The 25,397-nt window shown below is 41.1% G+C and overlaps 1 protein-coding gene across 1 annotated transcript in view; it reads right to left on the bottom strand.

Moving 5' to 3' along the window:
• HTR4 (5-hydroxytryptamine receptor 4) overlaps positions 1-25,397 on the bottom strand; it is a 176,538-nt gene that overhangs the window by 42,560 nt on the left and 108,581 nt on the right. The window contains exons 5-6 of the mRNA XM_044231892.1: positions 13,900-14,053; positions 9,744-10,312 (exon numbers count right to left, since the gene is read on the bottom strand). Coding sequence (XP_044087827.1) covers positions 9,744-10,312; positions 13,900-14,053 — 723 coding nt within the window. The remainder of the gene's footprint in view (positions 1-9,743; positions 10,313-13,899; positions 14,054-25,397) is intronic.

The following is a 25,397-nucleotide window of genomic DNA, read 5'->3' as shown; positions in this document are numbered from 1 at the left end:
AAAATATTCTACTTATAATATGTGGCTACTGAATCCTTGGAATGTGGCTGAGGGTTACCCTATTGGATAGCACAGCTCTAGAGATGCCCAAGTCAACAAAAAAAAAGCTGTTTATCAGGAGAGACTGAGGGTGGGTAATGGAGGACAGTAGCCAAGAGCCCAGTTAGATTGACAAGAAGTTCTTTGGGAAGTGCTGGCAGAAGTTCTCAGTCTTCTGAGGAACTAGGTGAGTGTCCTAGGTTTGGGCAAGGTCTAAACTTCGAGAACCAACAGGAGACACCTAAGCCTGGCCTGAGAGCAGAGAAATCCATCCCCAAAGCTAAACTCCGTGTGCCATCCCTGCATTGCTAAGCATGTGATCTTAGCTATTTACCTAACTTATAAATAGTCTGTTCTCATAACATAATTATCTCTCCCCCGAGGATGGAGCTTTGCAGTTAGCAAAGCAATTTCACCTCCATTACCTAGTTTGATTTTCACAATGAGGTAGCAAGACAAGCAAGGCAGAGATTATTTACCCAAGAAGCCAAAATTGGAATCCTCCATGGATTTCATCTAGAGAAAAATCTGTGTTCTAAGGTTACTGTCAGTGCCGCAAATCCTTGCTCTGCCTTGGATCTTCGAGGCTAATCTTCATAAAGATAGTTAAACAGAAAAGAAGTGAGACCAGGGAAAAGGGGCAGAAACATTGCTTTACTCCTTGTCAAGCCTCACAATGTGCCAGGCACTTTACTAGGCTCTGAAGACTTAGCAGAAAATAGCACTGGCAAGATCCTAGACATTTTCCCAAAGATAATGGAAAAGGAACTCCAGAATCAAACTCCCAATGGACTTCACATCACAACAGGATGGCTTCTTCCTATCTCCTGCCACACTATGTGGTCACAGGATATGTGATCACACTTCACCCCACAAGTGGCTAGAATCACTTGGCTTGAAGAATGGCTGAGCTGAGGCAACTTCCAAAGAAATTTTACTAGTTCAATCATGTAAAACTATTACCCTTTAAGAGAATCTTTAGGACCTAAGAATTATAATATGTGTCATAACCCTGAAGCATAGTCAATACCAGCACACACTGGACCATTCCAATCCACTGGGGTCAGAGTCTATGGTTCTCCAAGTTGAACATGTGTAAGAATCATCTTGGCAAAAATATTATGTTCCCTAACTTGCCTCAATTCCATGAATTGGGTCCAGGAATCTGTGTTTTTACTCAGCTCCCAGGTGATTTTAATGGGAGGGGTCTCCTGAACACAGTTTGAAGAAAAAATGATCAAAAAAATAATAACAAAGGTTACAAATAGGGGGACCTGATCCTGTTCTAAAAACCTTTAACAATATCTCATGGAGAGTAATGGAATAATGAAGAAAAACCTCAGAAGGGACATAGAATTAAAACATACAGAAAGATGTAGCCTTATTTTCTCTTGCTCAAAGCAGAACTAGGGCCAGCAGGCAGAAGTCATAGGGATGAAGATTTCCCCTAACATAAGGAAGACCTTCTCAACTCTAGAGTTGCCCAACCACGGAGCAGGCTCACTGAGTAGTACAATTCTCTCACTGCAGGAATTCAAGCATCAGTGATGATGAGAAAAGGACTGGTTAGGAAGCAATCCCTTCAGCTCCCATTAAACCTTGTGCACAACGCCAGCAATGCCCACTGTACTGTAATTATGTGCTTATGTGTCTCTTTCCTCATTTAGGTTGTGAGCTCAGGGAGATTCCGACTCTCATTTATCTTTCCATCTACCACCTCATGCACAGTGCCTGACACATTAGGTGCTCAGGAAATAGTTACAGCAAATCAAACCTTAGAACCTAATAAATCAAGTTCCAGAATCTGCAAACCTGGTTTCTGATGAGTTTTCTATAACTTCCAAAGAAAAATTTGGATGTTTTAGTACCTTCCTCTGCTGTCCATAGTGAACCCTTAGCAAGATCTCAGATTTCTCCTTCAGTTAAGGTTCTAAAGTTCCTTTCAATATATGTTTTATATTTTCATTTTGTACTTTTTTAGTAACTTTAGTTACTGCTCCTGTGGATGATGGTATTTTTCCTAATCTAAATTCTAAGTGATGATGTCTAGTATGTAGGAGTCACTGAATGTTGGGTTAGTTATTCAGTATCTGGACATCCTGTGAAACGTCTTAGTTTTCATGGTTTAGAGTGGATTTTCATGTTGTTTATAAATAGTCACAGTTTTTCTCTTTTTTCTCTAATTTTTATATTGCATAGTTCTCCTTTCTGCCACTCGGATTTTGTATGCAGTGTTGAACAGCAGAGGTGACAAGGCAACCTTGTCCTCTCCCAGACTCGAGTGGGAATGCAGCCAGTGTCTTCCCACTAGGTTATTTCTTCCCTTCTCTGCCATTATATCTGATGGGAGTTTCCTAGAGCGGGAAAGGTGACTTCTATCAGACTAAGAGACAGATTGGTGGATGGGGAAAACAACTATAGAGACAGGTTAAAGATGTCACAAGGAGAGAGAAGCTGGCTCCAAATTTGCTAAGAATCAGTCCACACCCAAGATGAAGCTCTTAGAATCCATTGTCCACATGATGGCATGATGCCTCTTCTAATGTATACAGGCATACAAATTAAAACTTCCCAAGAAACATATATATGACAATAATTCATGTTTGGAAGCTCTTTTTAAAAGGCTATGTATCCTACATATCTAGACAAACTACTTTGTCAGCCAACCAAATGGTATGTTCACTTCTACTCTGATCATGAGCTGGATATTCCAAAAAAGATGCTTCTCTCACAGAAAACCTAAACATGACTGCAGAAATCTCTGCTACATTCTACATTAGTTCGTTCAATTTGAGTGGTCAAAGTCCACGAAGACTGTCTGGCAAAAACATACCTTATTTCATTGGCTGCCCATATGTTTGCTTAATAATAAGATGTTGCAAATAAATCTTAAAAAAAAAAAAAAAAAAAAAAAAAAAGGAGGGCAGAAGTGCCCAGGTGGCTCAGTCAGTTCTGCAGCTAGCTCTTGGTTTTGGCTCAAGTCATGATCTCAGAGTCCTAGGATCAAGCCCTTCATGGGGCTCCAAGCTCAGAGGGGGGTCTTCTTGTGGATTCTCTCTCTCCGTCTGCCCCTCCCCCTGCTCATTCACACACACACTCTCTTTCTCTCTCAAATAAATAAATAAATTTAAATAAATAAATAAATAAAAATTTTGCATGAATCAAAGGACTACAAGAATGGGACCAAGACAGGAAGGCCTACTATTCCAAACCACTGAGGCAGACTGGCCCGATTTTATTTCAAATTGGCAAAGTAAAATTCTATTCCATTCTTTTTAAAAGAAAAAGGTCTCAAAGTTTTGGAGTATTGTCGTGACCTGGCTCTCTCCAGTGTGATTCTTGGGTTGCAGACTAAGTCCTCTATACATTGTAGAAGGAAGATTTTTTTTTTTTTAAAGGGCAAGATAATTTCCAATTTTGAGTGTTTTAATCTTTCATTAACCTGAAGACAATCATGAAGACTTTGTGTGACCTTGGGCCAGTTCTATAACCTCTTTAAACCTCGGTTTTCTCATTGTTAAAATCATGATAATTATAAGAGCAACCTATTTGGTTGCTGTTAAAATTAAATGCAATAATGCATTCAAAGTTCTTAAATACAGTAACTGACACATATTTCTGGAATTATGCTGGGCATCATAATCATTATTATTAATAACATAGAATGACATAATTTGCCAATGAATGCCTTGCATGAGGAAAATGAAGTTGCGCTTAACAAATCCTAAATTCTATTCATTCTCTTTTTATTTTTTTTTAAGTAATCTCTACCCTCACCATGGCTCAAACGCATGATTTCAAAATCAAGAGTCACATGCTCTACTGATTGAGCCAGCCAGATGGCCCTCAAATTCCAAATTTTAAACATGCAGCGGGATGTTCAGGCATCATTCTTCACTTCTGTGGTTTACATCTTTGCCCCCGTGTTGGATTCTGTGTTTCACATTTATTTAGATCAAATTCCGTATTTTCAATGTCAGCTGATTGGTTTTTCTTTCTTTCTTTCTTTTTTTTAAGATTTTATTTATTGATTTGATAGAGATCACAAGTAAGCAGAGATGCAGGCAGAGAGAAAGGGTGGGGGGGGCAGACTCCCTGCTGAGCAGAGAGCCCAGTGTGGGGCTCGATCCCAGGACCCTGGGACCATGACCTGAGCTGAAGGCAGAGGCTTTAACCACTGAGCCACCCAGGGCTCCGATTGGTTTTTCTTTTTTAAAGCTTTAAATCTGCAGTTTAACATGGTAGTTCTCTCTGAGAGTGACCGAGAGTGTCCAGATTCAGTAACGTGGTAGATGGCAGGTCCACTTACGGAGACAGAGGAGAGCCTGGAAGGTTGGAGTAGGGGGCTGGGTGAGGTATGCAAGAGAATTCTGTTTAGGTACATGAAATGTGAGATTCTTAAGAGGCACCTATGTGAGGCTGTCAAGGAAGCAAATTGGATTTTGTGGTCTGGAGCTTAGAGGACAGCTATGATCTAGAGCTGTTAATTAAAGAGAGATTGATGGCACAAAAACTATGGATGGTCAAATCACATTAAGTGATAAAGTCATTTGAGAAAAGTATGAAGAACAGAGCCCTGAAGAACTCTAACATTTAGAGGCCTGAGAAGGAAGAACCTATAAAAGATACTAAGAACAAGTTGCTAGTGCATCAGGAGGCAAACCAGGAAACTACACTGTTTAGGAAAATTAATGTGAAAAATATTTCAAAAAGGAAGACAGGTGGGCGCCTGGGTGGCTCAGTGGGTTAAGCCGCTGCCTTCGGCTCAGGTCATGATCTCAGGGTCCTGGGATCGAGTCCCGCATCGGGCTCTCTGCTCAGCAGGGAGCCTGCTTCCTCCTCTCTCTCTCTGCCTCTCTGCCTACTTGTGATCTCTCTCTGTCAAATAAATAAATAAAATCTTTAAAAAAAAAAAAAGAAGACAGGTTAACTGTAAGAAGTCAAAGTAACAGTGCTTTGCAAATTCAAATACTTTTTTATGAAAAGAGTTAAAGTTCAAAAGCAAGCAGAAGAGAACGAAGTGTATTTGCAAACTATAGAAGAAAGGGTTAATATTTAGAATATAATATTCAGAAATGAATTAGAAAAATAGAACGAAGTTGTCAAACAAAGCACCACATATGTGAAGATGCAGTTTGTACAAGGATAAATATATGCCAACAACTTTTAAATCAGTCAGTAACTAACTTAAAAGAGTTTCAACTTACCAAATCATCTGGAAAATGCAAATTAAGTGACAGTCCATTTCTGTAATTAGCAAAATAGTAAATGAAAAATTATGTATCGTGTTGGTGAAAGGAAGGAGTAGAAGCTACTCTCACAGCCTGTGATGGGAATGCAAATCACTATAGTATTCTGCGAGGTTGATCTTACAATAAATCTAATATTTTTAAATGGAGCGATTTCACTTTGGGGAGCTCTCTAAAAGAAATACATGAACACAGGGGCGCCTGGGGGGCTCAGTTGGTTAAGGGACTGCCTTCGGCTCAGGTCATGACCCCAGAGTCCTGGGATGGAGTCCCACATCGGGATCCCAGCTCTGCAGGGAGTCTGCTTCTCCCTCTGACCTTCATCCCTCTCATGCTCTCTCTCTCTGTCTCCTCTCAAATAAATAAATAAAATCTTTAAAAAAAATAAATACATATACACAAAGAAAAGTGTTAAGGGCATTAAAAACAATACAGATAGATACAGCAAAAGATTGGTAACGCCTACATATCCACTGATGGGAAATTAATAAATTTTAACATGCTTGTGGAACAGCTAAAAAGAATGAGCTAGATCTACATATTCTGTGGTGCAGTGATCTCTAAAATACATTCATAAGGGATAAAAAGCAAGGTGCAAAAAAGTACATATAAAATGACCTCATTTATATAAAATAAAGGGAGTAAGAAAGTGGTCCAGTTCCATACTTTTGCATGTGGCGGTCCAATTTTCCCAATGCCATTATTTGAAGAAAACTGTCTTCTTCCCATTGTCAGTCATTTCTCTTTTGTCAAAGGTAACTAAACTGAAAATGGAGGTAGGACCTAAATGTGAGACCTGAAACCATACAAATCCTTTAGGAGAGCACAGGCAGTAATTTCTCTTATACTGGCAATAGCAAACTTTTTCTTCGCATGTCCCAGGAGGCAAGGGAAATAAAAGCAAAAATAAGGATGCTTGGGTGGCTCAGTCAGTTAAGAGTTGGCCCTCAGCCCAGGTCAGGATCTCAGCGTCCTGGGATAGAGTCCCACCATCAGGCTCCTTGCTCAGTTAGGAGCCTGCCTCTTCCTCTGCCTGGCACTCTCCCTGCTTGTGCGCTCTCTCTCTCTCGCTCTCTCTCTGGCAAATAAATAAAGAAAATCTTAAAAAAAAAAGCAAAAATAAACTATCGAAATTACATCAAAACAAAAAGTTTCTGCACAGTGAACAATCAACAAAACTAAAATGCAATCTATGAGATGGGAGAAGATATTTGCAAACGACATATCCAATAAAGGGTTAGTATCCGAGACACATAAAGAACTTCTATAAATCAACAATCAGAAAACACACACCCCAATTAAAAAATGGGCATAAGACATGAACAGACATTTCTCCAAAGACATCCAGATGACTAATAAGACACATGAAAAGATACTCAAACATCACTAATCATCAAGGAAATGTGAATCAAAACTAAAATGACCTGTCACTTCCCACTTGTCAGAATGGCTAAAATCAAAAGCACAAGAAAAAACAGGTGTTGGCAAGGATGTGGAGAAAAAGGAAATGTACGGTTTGGTGGGAATGCAAACTGGTACAGCCACTCTGGAAAACAGTCTAGAGGCCACTCAAAAACTTAAAAAACAAAACTACCCTATGAGCCAGAAATTGCACCACTGGATACAAAAAAATACCCCCAAAATACAAAAACACTAAATCAAAGCTACCCATGCACCGTTATGTTTATTGCAGCATTATCTACAACAGCAACTATGGAAGCAGTCCAAGTGTGCTCTGATAGATGAATGGATAAAGAAGAAGTGGTATATTACTCAGCCATAAAAAGAATGGAATTTTGCTATTTACAACAACATGGATGGAGCTAGAGAGTTATAACACTAAGCAACATAAGTCAGTCAGAGAAAGACAAATATCATAAGATTTCACTCATATATGGGTTTCAAGAAATAAAGCAAACGACCAAAGGGAAAAAAAGAGAGACAAACCAAGAAACAGACTCTTAACTCTAGAGAGTGAACTGATGGTGGTGGGCGGTGGTGAACTAGGGGATGGGGGACTAAGGAGTGCACTTATGATGATGAAAAAAAAAATAAAATAAAATAAATAAAGGGAGAGAAATCTATGAATGTGTATGTTTTTATGAATGTTCATAAATGCATTTAAAAAATCACCAGACTAGTTTTAACCGTCTCTGAGGTGAAGGGTAGGATCAATAGGAAAAAAGCTGATTTTACTTTTAATTGTTTAGGTTTTATATTTCTTAAATCCATTTGAATGTGTTGATGTCCTGCTTACAGGACTTTTAAGAAAAACATACGTTGTTCTTAAGTGGTGCTCATACAATTGACCTAGAGAATTAATTGTATGCTTTATTAACTCACCCATCAAGAGTTTAAGTTCCAAAAAAATATTAACTTAAAAAAAAGAGTTTAACTTCCTGTTGTACATTAGGCAACATATTGGGTATTTGGTATGAAGCAGTGAATGAAATAGGCAGGATTCCTGTCCTTGCAAAGCTTACACTGCAGCAGATTCAGCCTTCAAACAAGTCCTCTCTGTGTCGGCTCTTAAAACATTCCTTATCTCCCCCAGAAAAGTAGCTCAGATCAACTTCCTGCACTCTTCTCTACTTTATGCAGAAATACGAAAACTCAAGTATGGAGACTACATCCACAAGCCACCTCAAAACTACCATCTTCGCATTTATAACCCTCCACAGAGTTTCTGGATGCAGCAGGAATCAAACACCATGTCAGTAAAACAGGACTTTTGGGCTGTCCTTGAAACCCCCAAACAGTTTCTGGGACGGTTTCTATGGGGGAAAAGCCCCTCCGGTTCTGAACAATGGACTTATTAGCAAAGGCATGCTCTGTGAGTCACTGACAGCCCCGACTCAGGCAACTGCTAAGGCAAATAGCTTTTAGACCCCCACACAGAAGTTCTTACACACACACCTCCTGGATGGATTCTTCATACGACCCTCGCTTAAGGCGCACTAATCAGGAGAGAACGCCGGCCTAGAGGAATAGTCTTGGAGGCCTTTCCACCTGCTGGAATCTCAACACCAGACTAGGCTTTAACTCTAAGTCTGCCCACCCTAGTAGTAGTAAATTGAATTCAGGCTTCTGAGCAGTCTCTGAGGCAAAGTGTTTCTATTTCACTGCAAACCTTATTTTCTTTTCTTTTCCTACACACGCAAATGAAAATTCCCCAGTTTTCAGCTGCTGGGACAGCTGAATACTGCCATCAGAAAAATTAAATGACTGTGTCAACGAAGGAGCTGCTTTTTAGAAATGCCTGTGCATCTCGAGGCAAGGAAAGAAAGCGCTGTTGACAATTTATCTTTGCTACAGGATGAATGGACTTATTTAACACATGCTGCTTTTTTTATGGCTGAGAACTACTCTAGCCCAGGGGAGAAGGAAAATTCTCAGGGTTTAGAGAAAGGCATCGTGACTGCTCACTACTAAACATCCAGCTCCGAAGTTGCTCCCACTTCCATCAACCCAGGTGACCTTGGGTAAATGACCTGACCTTCCCATGTTCTTTCACATTACATTTCTTGCCTCATGCTGTTCAATTTGCTAGAACGGCTTGCTTGATCCTTCCCCCAAGTCTCAAATTCTTAAAAAATGTTTTCCTCGGAAGCTTTTCTTGATTTTCTAAAGCCGAATCAGCTTCTTTCCTCCTCAAATTCCCTTTCTCAATTACCCACACCCCCATTGTACCTCTTACCACATGGTATTACTGTTGCACATCCATCCTCCTATTTATTTCATTGATCACATTATTTTGTGGCCATCTTAGGGTATCAGGCCATATGTTATTACTACTGCTCCTACTGATCATATGAGTAACATTGTTAGGAGTATTACAAGTGCTTACCTTGTGTCAGTCCCTAAATGAATACATTATCTCTAGCTGTCACAAAAGCCTTATGAAATGGATGTTACTTTTTTTTTTTTACACAGTTGAGTAAAATAAAATCAAGAGAGATTATATAAATGCTTAGTAGTGGCACTAAGAGTCAGAATAAAGTCTCTTTTACTTAAAGCCCATGCTTTTAACCACTACTGAAAATACCACCTATAAATAACAGCAGATAATATTTGCTAAGTGCTTACTAGGTGTTGGGATCTGTACTGTGTGCTCTACCCACATTAGCTAACTTTATACTCAGAAAAACCCGGTGATGTAGGTAATGTGATTGGGATCTCAATATTTTTAAAAAATTGAAATTGAAGTTCAGGTGGTTAAATGACTTGCCCAAGGTCACAGAACTACGGAGGCGGGATATGAATACAGGCCAGTCTCCCCCAGAGCCCAAATCCTCCTTATCCACTATTCTACGTCACAACCAGATAGTAAATTTTCCTTAATCTTCATAAACGCTTCCCAGCTTTTCAAGAACAACGCCTCTGGAAACAAAAAAACTGGAGAGGTACCGGTTCCGAATCATGCAAATAAACTCCACCAAGCCCCTCCGCACTCACCTTAGCACGTGTGTGGATCCATTAATGGTTGTGGTTGAACAGGGGACAGTCTGGCCCAAGATGGAGGGTCTTCGGTAGCGCTCATCGTCACAGCAGAGGATGATGAGGAAGGCACGTCTAAAAGACTTATTCAAGAAGGCATAGAGAAAGGGGTTCAACCCAGAGTTGATGTAGCCAAGCCAGAGGAAAGCGGTCCACACCTGCCCAGGAACGGTGTAGTCTATGAAAGGATCCACGATATTGGTGACAAAGAATGGTGCCCAGCAGAGGCAGAAGCAGCCCATGATGATGCACAGGGTCTTGGCTGCTTTGGTCTCTGTCCTCATGCGATGAGTGCTGTGCTGGTCAGCTGGCTGGGGCCTGCCTTCTGAGGAGGCCCCAGCCCGTTGTAACATCTGGATCTGGTGGGCGTGCTCCTTCGCTGTGACGTAGATGCGGTAATAGGCCAGCACCATGAGGAGAAACGGGATGTAGAAGGCCACCACGGAGCAGGTGATGGCGTAGGGCTTGTTGACCATGAAGATACAGTATGTAGAGTTAGAGTTCTGGTTGAACTTCCTTTTTTCTATCTGAGAGTTGGAGGGAGAGAAGACATAAGGAAAGAAGGGAGAATGGGAAGGAAAAAGTGAAGAGAAAGAAGCCAGAGGGGAAGGAGGAAAATTGTGAGAAAAGAAAAAAAGATGAAAAAGCAAAGGAGGGATTGGAAGGGAGAGAGAAAAGGAGGGGAACAGGGAAGGAGAGGAAAAGAAGGAGAAACCACAAGAGGGAAAAAAGGAGGAAAGAGAGAAGAAGGTTTATCAGCCAAGTTCTCTTTTCCTAATAAGCCTATAGCACGTAGAACCGCAAAGGTAGAAAGGAATAGGATTGCATCCCGGGGCGCAGAGGGACTGTCTCAGCACAAGGGGCTGAAGGCCCAGGGAAAGAGGAGAAATGAGATGGGGACAAAATCATCCTTCAGTTTCTCTACCCAACGGAGAGTGGAGTTAGCATCTCCTCCCTTCCCCGTCTGCCTGCACACAACATATCTGGGAGTAAAAGTCTTTGAACTGTGGCCCCTCTCCTTCAAGACTGTTCTTACATCTCAGCATTTCCTATACAAAATTTAGAATTAGCTTATCAATTTCCTTACAGATCTTTGGGGATTCTAATTGTAGATGTAGAATGACTGAGGAACATGGACTTCTTTCCCATGGTAAGTCTTCACAAACATGGTGATTCTTCCCTTTACTTAAATCTTTTAAAATGTATTTCAGTAATATCTTACAATTTTTTTGTGTAAATGTCTTGAAAATCTTTTGTCAGATTTATTCCTAAGTATATGACTTGCTATCCTATTACAAATTGTACCACCTTAAAATCCTTAACCCTAATTGCTTGTTGCCAGTATGTAAAATCTGGTGAAAATTTTTTTGCATGGCAATGGATCCATGTGTTAAGTTTGTTATTAATATTTCATCTCTAGATTCTTATGAATTTTCTCTAAAAATATTCATGTGATCTACAATAATAAACATTTCACTTCTTCCTTTCCTATCCTAGCATCATTTTTCTTGCATTATTGAACTTGAGAAGACCTTTCGTGTAATCCTGAATAGAAGAGATAATAGTGGACACCATTTTACATTCTCAGTTTCAGGAGGGGAGTTTCAATATTTTACTATTATGATACTTGCTGGAAGTTTCTTATGGATGCTTTCTTCTGTTTTTAGTTTGATGGGAATTTTTAAAAGTCATGAATAGATACTGAATTTTATTAATGAATTTTTGGCAGTAAAGAGACGACTTTGTAGTATTTCTCACTTTCTTTTATTAATACAGTGAGTTATAGTGATTGTGTTACATTCCTGGAATAAACCTCACTAGTATTAGATATTGTGATCTCTTGTAAAGATTGACAGACTCTTCTCCCTACTATAAACTCTGTCTACTGACAGCTCTGTGTTATTAGCCTTGTCTAGGAAGAGCCCTTGGCTGAAGAGAGCTGTCCGAGGTCAGCCTGCATCCCCTGTGAACACATACATGAGCAAATGCATGAATAACATATATAATACACACGCTATCTTATTTGTGTTTTATCTAGCATCTTGTCTCATAGCATATTATAAGATTAAAATATACCTTCCTATTGAATTGACCTTTTTCTCATAAGGAAATATTTCTCTTTATCTCAAGCAGTATGACTTGCCTTAAATATATTTTATCACTGATAATAGTACAGATACACCAGCTTTCTTCTGATTGGTGTTTGCAGATTCTATTTTCCATTATTTTGTATCAGCCTTACAGTTACCATATATCTCGTGGGCCTCTCCGCTAAGCAGCATATATTATGTATTGACTAGTCGATGAAAATATTATGACCAGAACCTGTAGGAAAACAGCCCTGTACTTCTCCGAGGAGCAGAGTCAGTATTTGCTAATTTGGGACTTGTGGCAACTTTATAGAACCCACTTACTGCGAATGGTGAGAAGCAGCTATATCAGTATTATGAACGTATGGGTCGTGCTAGCTTCTCTCTAGGCCAATTCAGTGTGCAGGTGAGTGGAAAGATAGGCAAGGCGATCACAGCGTCATGGAGCAAATACTAGGCATGTTCAGAGCAAGCAGATGCCCCATTCCCCAGCTGCATGAAGTGAATTGGGGATGCCTCTATCTCACCCTCAAAATGGACAGCAATTCTCTAAAATGATTTCCCTTAGAAATTCTATATCCAAAGGTAAGAGTATTGTACTCTTTTTGAAAGTTCTGATGCACAGAAAGCTTATGCTTCTAAATGCCTTCTTCATTAGGGAGTAAGTCTAGCACAGGGATTAAGAGCCTCGACTCTGGAGTGCAGTAGGTAGAGTCACGACCACTCCCTGCCAATCTGGCTTCAGCTCAAAACTTAACCTCTCCTATGCTCCTTTCCTGAGGACAATGATAGGATCAACCTCATGGCATGGTTGTGAGGCCCGAGTGAGGGTTACAGAAGTGATGATTAAGTGAACATGGACTCAGCCAACAGTGAGTGTTCAACATTGGCCGGCCATAATTATTACTCTACTGGTCATTGGAAACTTGAATTTCATCTCCCTTGAAAATGGTGAAACTGGAAGTTTGAAAGAAGAAGGATAGGACTCAAGAAAATATCCATACAGTCTCCCTGGTATGAATCCCCTTTTACTTCTCCACTCCTTTGTCCCCAGCATTTCTTTCAGAAGCCCAAGGAACTCTTGTTCTGACATACCACATGCAAATCCTGGCCCAGCCTTGGCTTGGATATCCTTTCCTGGACAAAGAACAAGGCAAGATTAGGGGCTGGGAATGTGGTGGAGAGAAGAACAAGCAGCTCCTACTCTCACTAGGATTGTTGGATGGAAGCCTGCTCTCAATCGGTCATCTCCAATCCCCTTCCTACCTCAACATGGTCCCCCCTGCAAAGTGACTGCTTGACAACTTCCTTAGGGATCTATCACTGCCAGTGAACCCCACGGTAACTCTGGATCTTCATTGCAAGTTTGGCACTATCAGCACCGTGTGTCAGAGCTGGAAGACTCTTGAAGATCATCTGGACAGGGGCTGGCAAATGCCTGGCATGCACATGCCATGCTGCTCTCCTGCACCCCTGCAAGACACGCTCCTCCACTAAAGACCAGTGCACCTTCTCATTGCAGTTCTTCAGGGTCAGGGACAGAGCTGGGCTCAAGGTCCAGTTCTCTCCACTCCTGGCCCAGGAGCCTCTCCCCATTCTCTGGAAGCCTCTACCCATGTGGCGTGTTTTCTGCAGATCACTGGAAGCCATGAAATGGGCTGAAGGCCTCTCGGGGCACCTCACATGCCTCGGGCTCTGTAGTCTGAATGCTAAGCTTTGAGTACCCGTTCCGCTATTTACTGGGCATGTCACTTCCCCTTTTTGAGCCTGACCTTCCTCATCTGGATGAGATGAGAGAAGGATGTTATCAGGATCCTATGTAGAGTCTGAGCATACGTTCTGGCATACAGCAAACATTCCAAAGTGTTAGCTTGCATTTTTTGGCTGTTACTGTTATCACTCAGACCGCTATCAGAATCTTTCTTAGACTATCCACCCAACCTGATATTGTTTGTTTATTTAGAATCCCAAGCACATAAAGTTCATCAAGAGAGGAAACTAGCAGGGTCTGCACAGGTACTCACCAGATCAATGATGCCAATATTATTCCAGCCTTGCATTATAGGGAGAAAAGAGATAAACATAGGGATGACCCAGCAGCCTCCCAGCATTAATGCGATGCGCAGAGGGGTCATCTTGTTCCTATAGACCAGAGGCTGGCAGCAGATGGCATAATACCTGGAGAGAGAACAGAAGGCGTGGGTACCATGGGAAAGGAGGAATGAGAGGGAGAAGGAGGAAAGAATGATTCAGAAGAAAGAAGAGTGGAGAAGGAGCAGAGAGGAGAGGGGGTGTACGAAGAGGAAATGCTGGGAAAGAGGAAAGTTGGAAGGGGGACTCAGAAGAAAAATAAGGAAGGAAAAGAAGAGAATATAATAGGGAGAAGGCAGAGAGAGAGGGTAGTAGAGGAAGGGAGGGAAGATGATGCCAGTAAAGGACAGAGGTAAGAAAGAAGCAATTACATAATGGGATGTGATATTGCCCATGACTTCTGTGGACGTTAAGTATCAACCTTAGATCATGGCTGAGAGTCGCTGCTGGAGTTGGCCCCACAGCCCTCTTCCTCTCCCTGTCACTGAAAAGCTTGATACACACCTGAGGGCCTGCTTTGTCTCAGGCGTGGCTCCAACACTTACCTCCATGCCTGGGGACTTTAGGATCTTCTGTCTAGCCCTCTGGACCGCAGTGTCAGCCATCTGTGGCCCCCTTTGATAACAAGATGAAGTCTCCCAGGCTTGCCCCTACATCTGAGCACTAAGAACTGGATATCAGATTTGCCCCCATCCTCTTGATCACCTGGCTATCCTGAGGTGAAGTTCTAAGTCAGTGTTCCAGAGACTCCCCTTTTCTCCCTTGCATCAGACTCACCTGAGGAGGCCCATTTAAAATGCAGATTCCAAGGATCTCCTGAATCCAAGTCTGTTGGGGAGGGAGTCTGCATTTTGACAAATGGAAGTCATTGCTGCTGTTTGCTAAATATGTCCAGCTCCCCCTTCTGGGCACATGTGCTTCTGACCTCCTTGTAGTTGGATGGGGCCAAATGATTTGTCTGGCCAAGGAGTTATGAACAGAAATGACACGCAATACTTCGGGACTAGGCCATTTAATTGTTTCTCTGATGCCAAGAATGTAAAATTTCAAATACTCCCTGCTTCACCATGTCCTATCTACTAGTAGAAACCACCTCATCCTCATTTATTGGGATGTGCTCTCCCTCCTGGGACTCACTGCTTACCAGTCCCTGCTCTGCCAGTGTACTAGCTTCCTTCTTTCCTCCAGAGAGAGATGCAACCTGCTGCACTCAGTGATGTGGTCTCTAACTCTCAGACTGCTCCCTGCATGTTATTCCAGTCTTGGAGATCACCACCTTGATGCCCAGGCCATTCAGGGAATTTAACAACAGGCCAAATACTCCAGTAGGTCTATCAGATCTTTGTTCTTTGGAAGTTTCAAAGAATAAGTGCAAACAGAAAGCTTGGAGGATATGTCTATTCTTTAAGATTTTATACCATTTAATGATGAGACACCCCCTTATATCCCTCATTTTATGCAACTGGCTTTAATTTTTCCCACCTCTTCTTTTTTCTTAATTCAAAGCTTAACTAACATAACAATGGCTATATTCTTTGAAGAGGTGGTGGTGGGTTGACTTGGGAAAGAGGGTGGAATAAGAAAGAGAGCCCCCTCTGTGTCAGAACATGAGAAGAGGGTGCCTCTGAAGTGGAGAGGGCAGAATTATACACTTCCCTCGAAGGCATCAGGGAGCAGCTGACCGTAATGTGGCAGGAGGCTTCCTGTGGCCAGCAACACAGCAGGTGTCCTGACCTGGACCAGAGTACAGGGAACAAGGGACCAAAGATTGGGAGAAAGACTCACTTGGGAACTCATTTTCTCTATCTATAAACCTGACATGGTAGCAGAATATAACTAAAGACAATGCAGTAAAAGAATCATGATTAGCTGGAATTCCCTCCATGATCTTGACTTACAGGAAAGGCAAATCATATCAGATTGACAAACTCTTCTGAATGGCCATATTAATAATCATCAAGGATTTATTATGAACATAGAATTTATCATGAATTTGGACTACATGAAAATATTTTTTCCCAAATTGTGCTCCCTTCTTCATTTCCTGCTGGAGAGTCTAGATAAGACATTTAGTTTTATCCATTTAATATCCTACCTCCTTTATTTTGGTAATAGCAATCCAAAGCCTTTGGGAATTATCTCTTCTCTGTTGTTTTCATGTTGTTGGGAGAGCAAATGATGGTGCTCCCAATTTTTCTGGCCACGTAGTGACCCAATTAGACTTTCTCCTAGGATTCTGAATGCCATGTGGAATGATGCAAAGATGGGGAAGTCAGTGGAGGCCGCTTGATACAGCAGCTTCCTAGTGGGGTTGAGAGTAGGTCCTGCTCCTTGGGTGGTTGGGCAACCATGCTCTTGCCTTTTTAGGTCTTCTTGCTTTAGCTCTTCTTTCAATTAAGTAAGTCATCAAATATCTTTCCAATAAACTCCTTTTTTTTTGCTTAAGCTGGTATCCCAGATTGAGTTGTGTCCTGTCTCCCTTTTCTAACAGATATGTTGAAGTTCTAACCCACAGTCCCTTGGAATATGACCTTATTTGTATACCGAGTCTTCACAGAGGTAATACAGTAAAAATAAAGACAGTAGTGTAGGCCTTGATCCCATATGGCTGATGTCCTTAGAAAAAAGGAAATTTGGACACAGATTCAGAGATACTCAGAGATGGAGGATTGGAATGATGCCTCTGCAGGCCAAGGAACACCAAAGACTGCCAGCAAACCACCAAAAGCTAAGAAGAGCCAAGGAAAAAAATCCTTCCTCTACAGGTTTCAGGGGGAGCGTGACTCTGCTGACACCGTGATCTCAGACTCCTAGCTTCCAGAACTGTGAGACAACACATTTCCTATTCCAAGCACCTAGCTTGTGGTACTTACTACGACAACTCCAGATAACTAACAAATTTGGCTTAAGTTAGTCTCTTCCCAGCAAAATTTTCTGCCTCCATAAAAATGATTTTGAATGTCAGACATGTTCTTCATAGATACTTTGTTCTAGGTAAGATTATCTTTGTTTGATTCAATGTACTTTCAGATCATAGCTCAAAGTTATAACATCTCTTCATCTACCATCCCAAAGGAAGCAATCAAGGGCTAAGTGAAGAACAGATGTTGCCCTATTTTTGCTGTATGATTTATGATTTTTGAGGCTTGGAACAAAAGTTAAATGAAGACAAGATTTCAGGGATTTTGGTTGGGTCTCCATTGTTACAGAAATGCAGAAGTGCAGAAGACAAGGCAAAATTAAGTATGTTATGGAACAAAATGTCAGTTTGAGGAAGCAGGGCATCTTAGCTGCAAAGAGACTTTAAACTTCCTTAAGTGGATATAGATATTTAGAGGGTCATGTTGGGAAGACAACAGAATGTACAGAAGAAGACTTTAGAATAGATAGTCATATTAGCACTCAGAACATTTTTGTGAAAGTCTTTCTTGGCCAGAGTGATCGCCTCATTCCCACGGCATGATGAATATCTATCTTGTGCACAATAAAATCTCCTTGTGTTCATAGTCGGGGTGGGGGAGGATGGGCAAAATAGGTGAAGATCAAAGGAGACCAACTTCCAAATGTAAAAAAATAAGTCATGGGGATGTAAAGTACAGCACAGTGAATATGGTCAATAACATTGCAATAACATGTATGGTGACCAATGGCAACTAGACTTATTGTGGTGATCATTCATAAAGTACGTAAGTGTCAAATCACTGTGTTGTACATCTAAGTAATATAATATCATATGTCAACTATACCTCAATAAAAATAGTTAGATTTAATTTTTTTTTAAAAAATGATCTCTCTATGGTCTGCTCATCCAGTGTTCTCACTTTATTTGCATTACCTGAGGTTACTAGGAGCTCCTGCCATGGAGAAGTAAATAGTGATGGCAGATTTCCCTTTGAAGTTCAACCTCAAGCGGGAATACCATGGATGTCATACACATTTCACCAGTCTTTTCCTTATTTGACCTAAGCAGTAAGTATGCTGGATAATGGATGCCTGAAAGAAGGTTACTTGGACAGCTCATTCCACAGGGGCTAAGGGGGAGGCATCCTTGGTCTCTTGCACAGACAGTTGTAGAAAGTTACTTTCGCATGCTGTGGGGTGGTTGGGTAAGCCTAAGAAAAATCCTTTATTTCCTACCTTAAAAATCAGCAATCAGTAAAAGGAAAAAAATAATTTTATGTTATTTATGTTATTTGAATTGGATTGGCTAAGTTGGAAGGGGTAGGTAAGGATGCAAAGGAAAAATACCAAACTGTGTCTTAGCATTTGTTTGATTTGAATCTTCCCCTCTATCATATCCAGCCTGATGCTGTCTAATGACAGACATACTTTGATTTTTAAGTAACCTGGAGTAGAAAATATGAGGTTTTTATTTGGAACTCCGATCATAGCAGCCACGTGACTGATGGGTTCAAGATTCTTACCAAGGCTTCGGCACGTGTGAGGCAGCTGCCCTAAGTAAGCCATGTCATATCCTTCTATCTTTCTTGATAACTTTCTAATCTTTGCTTTCTAGCAATGAATTGAGAAAAATAAACATTCTCTTGAAGTCTGCATTCAAGAATCTAAATTAAGTAAGTGAAAATAAACATCACTGAATAAAATGATTAATAAAAACTGAGCCCGAGTGTTAATGGACTAATGGAGTTTCCTTAAAAATTCTAACCTTTGTTTACAGTTCAGGAACCGGACAGAAATCAGACTGGTTACCTGTCGTGGCTGTTTTTTCATTTCTATATTTGAATTATATTACCCCTGCGAATAACAAAACTATTTATCCTTTCATGAACTGCTCCAAAACACACATAACACCACCACTAGGCAGAAGTAGCTAAATCTGTATGCTCTCTGGACATCAGGCAAAGCGCACTGGCTGAGTTTACTTACCGAGGGCTCTCCCTGGATTATCTCATTTAATCCCCACAGCAGCTCCTGAGCCAGGAACTACAAAGGCACCGGTTTTGTAGATGAGGAAACAAACACACAGAAGGCTCAGAATGTGCCCAAGGTGAGCGCTGAGCTGGGATCTAGTCCAGGCAGTTTGACTTAAAGGCCAGGACATCAATTTCATCATTATTACTTCACTCTGCCCCCTTCCCAAAGTCCCCAAGGGATGATTCTATTTTTTAAAAGCCACTTTAGAAACAATCAGAATCGCTGAATCTCAGAACTTGTAGGATCCTCAAAATCCTGAAATCCCCAAATCTTCTCTAAAATGAATTGTATCCAGACCTGGCTTCCCAGGGATGGGGAACTCACCATAGCCCACAGTGCTACTTTCCAAACTTAAGACTGTCCTGAAGTTAAGAAAATTCCTTCCACAGCCGATTCTCTTCAACCTCCAGCTTCACCCTCTGGCTCAATTGTACATTTCTATCTCGAATTCTTTTTCTGCATAATGCTCCTACAGACATCTAAGGAGAGTTTTTATATTTTTCTGAAGTCTTACTTTCTGTAGGAAACATACACCCGGTTGGATTCAACTCAGGTTGGTCTGGCTCACCAAGGGGTACTTGGCAAGGTCTAGCGACATCTGTTGTTGTCACAACTGGGAAGGGTGATGCTATTGGCACCAGTGGGTAGAAGTCAGAGGTGCTACATGTCTCACAGAGGATAAGACTGTCCCTCACTCCACAAAAAACAATCACTTAATTTACAACGTCCACAGTGGTGAGGTTAAGAAAGCCTGGTTTAGAAGGCGCGAGGTGCCCCATACTATTGGCCTCCGTTTCCTCAGCACACGCTACAGTGTGCCACTACCAATGAGAGCACAAGACTCCTGTGCATCCTCTGCAGACCAGAGAAGACTAGTACGTTGCCTTCTGCCCTGCTCACCGTAACTTAATACAGCCTGGGGGACACCTGGCGGTACAAGACACCCGCACTCCCTCAAAGAGCTATGATCTATGACAGGGGGTGAGAAAAGTCCACCTTACCTGATTTATAAGATCCAGAAATGTTTGCTTCGTTTACCACTATATCCCCAACACCTTGTACAATGCTCAATAGAGGGGATGTTCACAGAATGGGTTGAATACATAATAAACCCATAGCCACTACCATTTAACATTAATTCCATTACAATGTGGGACCAAGTTTTTGGGATGTAAGGGCCATATTTGGTAGAGGGATGGAAAGGTTTTCTCCAACAAATGTCTTTTAAAGTGGACACCAGAGCCTGGGTCAGGATGGTAGAGAAGAAAGTATAATCCATGTACTATAAACAGTCTGGACAAAGGCCTGAAGACAGAAATTATATATATATATATATAATTTATATATATCAAAAATATATAATTTATATATAGTACATAAATTTATATTATATATTAAATATACAAATAACTATATATTTATTATACATTTTTATCATATATAAATATATAAAATATTATTTTATATAAAACCATAAATCTATATCCATGTCTCCACATAGCCATATAAACGTAAAAAGAATACAAGTTAGCTGGACCACAGAGTGTTTGTAAGGACATAGAAAAAAATACATCTAAAAAGGCCAGCTGAAAGGCAGTGGTTCTCAGACTGCAGCATGCAACAGAATCACCTGGAGGCTTTGCTGAAACAGGTTGCTGGAAGATCTGGAACCAGGCCCAAGAATTCGCATTCGACACCGCTGCTGGTGGTCTGGGGACCCGAGAACCACTGTCTCAAAAGTTTTTGCATGCTATGCCAGGATGAGTCACCAAAAGTTTTTTGAACTGGAAAATGTCCATTGCAACCAACATTGCTGCGGGCTCCACTAAAGAAGCTGAGTTACAATAAATTCAGGAGGAAGGATTGTTGGTTGACAGGCTAGGTGGGCAGTGCTCACCAGGGAAAGCAGTTTTGTCTCATCTTAGGGATAGATTTATCTGCAATATCTGTTCTCTAGGTTTCCTTTGGAAAAGTCCCATTCTTCTTTAATTAGAATACTTTTACAAAGCGGTTAAATGAATGTTTAAGTGACAAGTGAGGTTCCAGATGGCCCGGATTAACTAAGACGTGGCATGAGTTTTTGCAAAGAAATGTCTTATGCAAAAGCATTTCAAACTATTGCTTATAGAACTCCATTAAAATCCCCTTTGATACACCAGCCACCCGCTTCCCCAACTGCAGCCATGTGTAAATGTGTGCTCAAATTGCTTTTAAATGTCTCTGGGGACACAATTTACTTTGACAACTCTTAGAACACAGTCATGTATTTTAAGCTCCATGCTAATCTCTTCCCCACTCGTCCTGCAATTAAGGAAAATTCTTCCTCCTCACTTCCTGCCATCCAACCACAGGGAAAGCAGAAGGAGCAAGGAGAATAACTTGGAACCTTAGATTCTCAGAATTAGAGGAGATTTGAGCAGTCAACTCTATGTCTTGATCTGGGTATCAAGTCTCTCTGCCTTAACCATTTATTAGCTCTGTGGTCTCAGGATCAGTTATATGACCTCTCCACGGTCCAGCTTCCTCACATGTAATGTGGGAATCATGTGTCCACCTCCTTGTTTGATGGTGAGAATTGATGACAAAATGTTTTAAAATAGAAAGTTCCTGGCACATAAATATTAATAAATAATAGTTATTATTTTTACCTCTATTCCTTCTGATCTTTTATGTATATATCTAATATCTAAGCATATAAGTATATATATGTATATGTGTGGGTGTGAGTGTATACATATAAATAAATAAGTAAAAGATCAGAGAGTATATATAGATATACACACAAATATATGAATTCAAATAGATTCAAATGCATTTTGGAATCAGGGGCTCTAAATTATTTAACAAATAAAATGGAAGTCACTTGGTTCAACATCTCTTCTGGCAGTCAATTATAAGAAACAAAATGGTGAATGAGTTTGTCCCTAAAAGTGAATGGAAAGATTGAGATCATATTGGTTAGAAGCAATGAATTTGATTATATGTAGTATCTTCTTATGGACTTAATCCAGGCCCAGTTCTCCTACCTGAAAGGATCGAAGGCAACATCCTAGACGGTCACTAAGACCAAATGTCTAATCAAGGTCAACTAAAGAAATAAGTATCGAGTGCATGAGAGAAGAGACAAAGTAGCACCTGGCTGCTGAGACCCAAGTATCACAATGGGATCAGGAAGACAAATCTTTCACCACAGACTTAGCCCCCACGGTTCCCAACTCATAAAGTGCAAGCTAGTGGTCTTTAGGACTTTAGACTAAGGGAATAGAGAGCTCCACTGAATCAGTAAATTTATCAGTTACAGGGGCATTTTTGCCTTTAGCAAGAAAAACAGTTGTAGTCCCAACTCTTTCATGGCTATTCCTTCCAACATTTGACAAATCACTTGGTGTCTTTAGGTCTGTTTTCTTATATGTAAAAGGGGATTAATTACAACTTAGTTTTTGTAAGAGGATGTAATTGTGTTGGATGGCCACAAATATTTTGACCCTTCCCATCCCCAAGTGGAGAGCCCGTCCCTTCCCTTGGATCTGGGCTGTCTTGTGACTGCTGCAACCAAGAGTTCATGAAAAGTATTGTATACCAGTCCTGAGACTAATTTTTAAGAGGGCTCTTGGTTTCTCAGAGCCTTTTTAAAAAAAAAAAAAAAAGAGCCCTGTTAGATTTCTTACATGATTTAACATGAGATCATGTATAGAGACCTGGAACCCTGTGGACAGGGAGAGGGGCCCAGCTGAGCCCAGCTTTCCAGATGACCTCACCAAAGTGCTATGCATGTGGTAAATTGCCTTGGACCCTCCTAGGCTAGTCCAGTCTCCAGCTAAAGACCACCAAGAAACTTAAGCCAAGCCCAAATTCCTGGTGCACAGACTTGTGAGATCTAATAATAATACATTGTTGTTCAGGCCATTAAATTTGGGGGCAGATGTTATATAGATAAACACAACAAGTAAACAAGTAATATATAGTCTGGTTTAATTGTGGTGTTCAGTTAAATATGGCTGCATAGCAGTGCTCCCTCCAGTAGGTGATCTAGCCAAACATTTTGTGGCAGAGTTCTAGATAAAGAGGATTTATCTTTCTGGTTGTAGTAACTGGTTTTGTAATATTCCAGTTGCTCTGGTTCCCCTTTGAAAGAGATGGAGAAGCAGAAGAAGCTTTAAAAAAAAAAAAAACAAAAAAAACAAAAGCTAAAAGGCTTTCCTTATGTTCCCCAAGGAGCTTGGCAAGGGGTCAGTCACCGAGAGGATCAATGAAGAAAGACCCCAGCAGGGATATTCATCAGGAGCCAAGGACATAAGGGGGAGCTGAGAATGTACCCAAGAGCAGAGTGAGAACTTGCATTCCAGGAAGAAAAAACTGGGGGTTGGTGAGACAGGGAGAGAAGCCTTTCCATCAGAGACCTGAAGGGCATCAGACTGGGCCTCTGCAGGAGCCATAACCGCCTGTGCAATTTGTAGATCTAATGTTTACTGTTCTCCTCTCTGTTAAATATTCTTCTGTGCCTTCGAGATCAGAAAACTTGCAAGAAGGGGAGTATCAGCTATCTAGGAGGGGGTCTTCTTGAGCTATTATAGACTAAAGATAAAGGAATAATCTGCCAAAACTGCCATCTGAAAACATCCTGGCAGGGCTTACTGAACACACATGAAGGTTTCCAAGGTATCCTAAGTTTAGACATGTGTGGATTGAATTTAGGAGAGTCTGGCACCAGGCACTGGATGACTGCCCCATCCACCCTTCCAGATTCAGCTCAAGAGTCCTATCACCTAGAAAGTTCTTTCTGCCCCCCGCCCCCGCAAAAAAAAAAAAAAAAAAAAAAACACAACAGGAGAGAATTCCTTCTGTTAGAGATCTATAATCGGTTCCCCATCTCCGGTCTGGGTTTTCATAGTTCTTTGTCTATGCCTGCAACACAGCTGCTCTCCAGTTGTACCATAATTGTCTGTTTCTTCTCTCTGCTACAATGACCACTATTCCTAACAGAGGTGCCATGTACTCACCGAGGGCACACTATGTGGCCAGAGGTGTATTCTATATTGTATCTAATTCCTATAGCCACTCTGGGTGTGGGGGAGAGGCAGAGGGAGAGAAAGTCTTAAGCAGGCTTCATGTTCAGCACAGAGCCTGCTGCGGGCTCAATAACATGACCCTGAGATCATGACCTGGGCCAAAATCAAGAGCCACCCAGGCACCCCTCATCCACATTTTCAATATGAGGAAACTGAGCCCCAGAGAGTTCAATCCACTCAACTAATATCATACGGCCAGGATACAGTAAAACTGGGACTTAAACCCATTTCCACCAAAGTCCATGCTCTGGTAATGCTGGTAAAAAGAAATGGGCAAGTTGATATCAAAGCAAGCCTATTTAGGAAGAGGAAGGAGATTATGTGACACTCTATATGCTTTTTGAACTGAGGACCCATGGGAAAAAAAAGAAATATATTTAAATAACTTAAAGATACTCCTGACAAATAAGATAATATACAGGAATAATAACTAAAAGCCTACTGCAACAACCAAGCAATGGGAGGGGGGAAAGGAGTGAGGAGGAAGAAGATGGATTGGAAAGTTATTTATGAAAATACATCTACGATTTGGCATCCAGTGGTCATGGTAGGTAAGTCAAAGATGATTTCAAAGAATTGCATTTAAATGACTAAAAGATGACTAATAGATGCACCTTTGATGTACAAAGTAGAAAAGGGTATTAGTTTATATGGAAATTTCCACTTTGGGCACATTGGAATTAAGAAGACAGACAGAAGCTTAAGGCAAGATGCTAAAGAGACAGGCAGAGATGGGAGCCCAGAGTCCAGCATGGGGCACAACTGCAGGAGAGATGACACTAGAGGTGCTGGTGAGGCCATTGAATGGGCGAGCTCTCCAACGGGGAGAGGCCCAGTGCTGGCTGGCTGAGGGGCAAACCTTGAAGGACTCTCAGTCATTCAACACAAAGGAAAAGGCAGCTACCAGTGTCTGGGAAGGCACCCACACCAACCAGTAGAAATTTTCATTTGAAAAAAAAAAAAAAAAAACAACCAATAATGGAATGACAGTGTGGCTAACATTTACTGAATCCTTACTACGTACCATGTACTGATTTATGTTCTCTGCGTGCATTCCGCTATTCATTCTTCATAAACTCCAAAGAGAAGGTACTATTATTAGTATAATGTTACAGCTGAGTAGATAAAACCTAGAAAATTTAGGTAACTTCTCAAGATTAGACAACTGATAACTGCTCAAGCCGGGATTGAATCCAGGCTGTCTAACATCCCAGACCTCATCCTTAACCATTTGCTACATTGCACATTCTAGAAGGGCAGAAAAATAAACACTGAAGTCTGCCCAAGCAACCACAAGTCACATCTCAGAGCATCAGCTAAATGTGCCTGGAGCAGCTACTGGGGACTGATCTGAAGAGCACAGGACAGGTGAATTGGAGTGTGACTCTCAAGGAGCTTCTAGTGTAGGCTGAGAAGGACCTAAACCA

Source organism: Neovison vison, chromosome 1 (assembly GCF_020171115.1).
Source record: "Neovison vison isolate M4711 chromosome 1, ASM_NN_V1, whole genome shotgun sequence".
Lineage (NCBI taxonomy): Eukaryota > Metazoa > Chordata > Mammalia > Carnivora > Mustelidae > Neogale > Neogale vison.
This window is presented reverse-complemented; position numbering and strand designations above follow the sequence as displayed.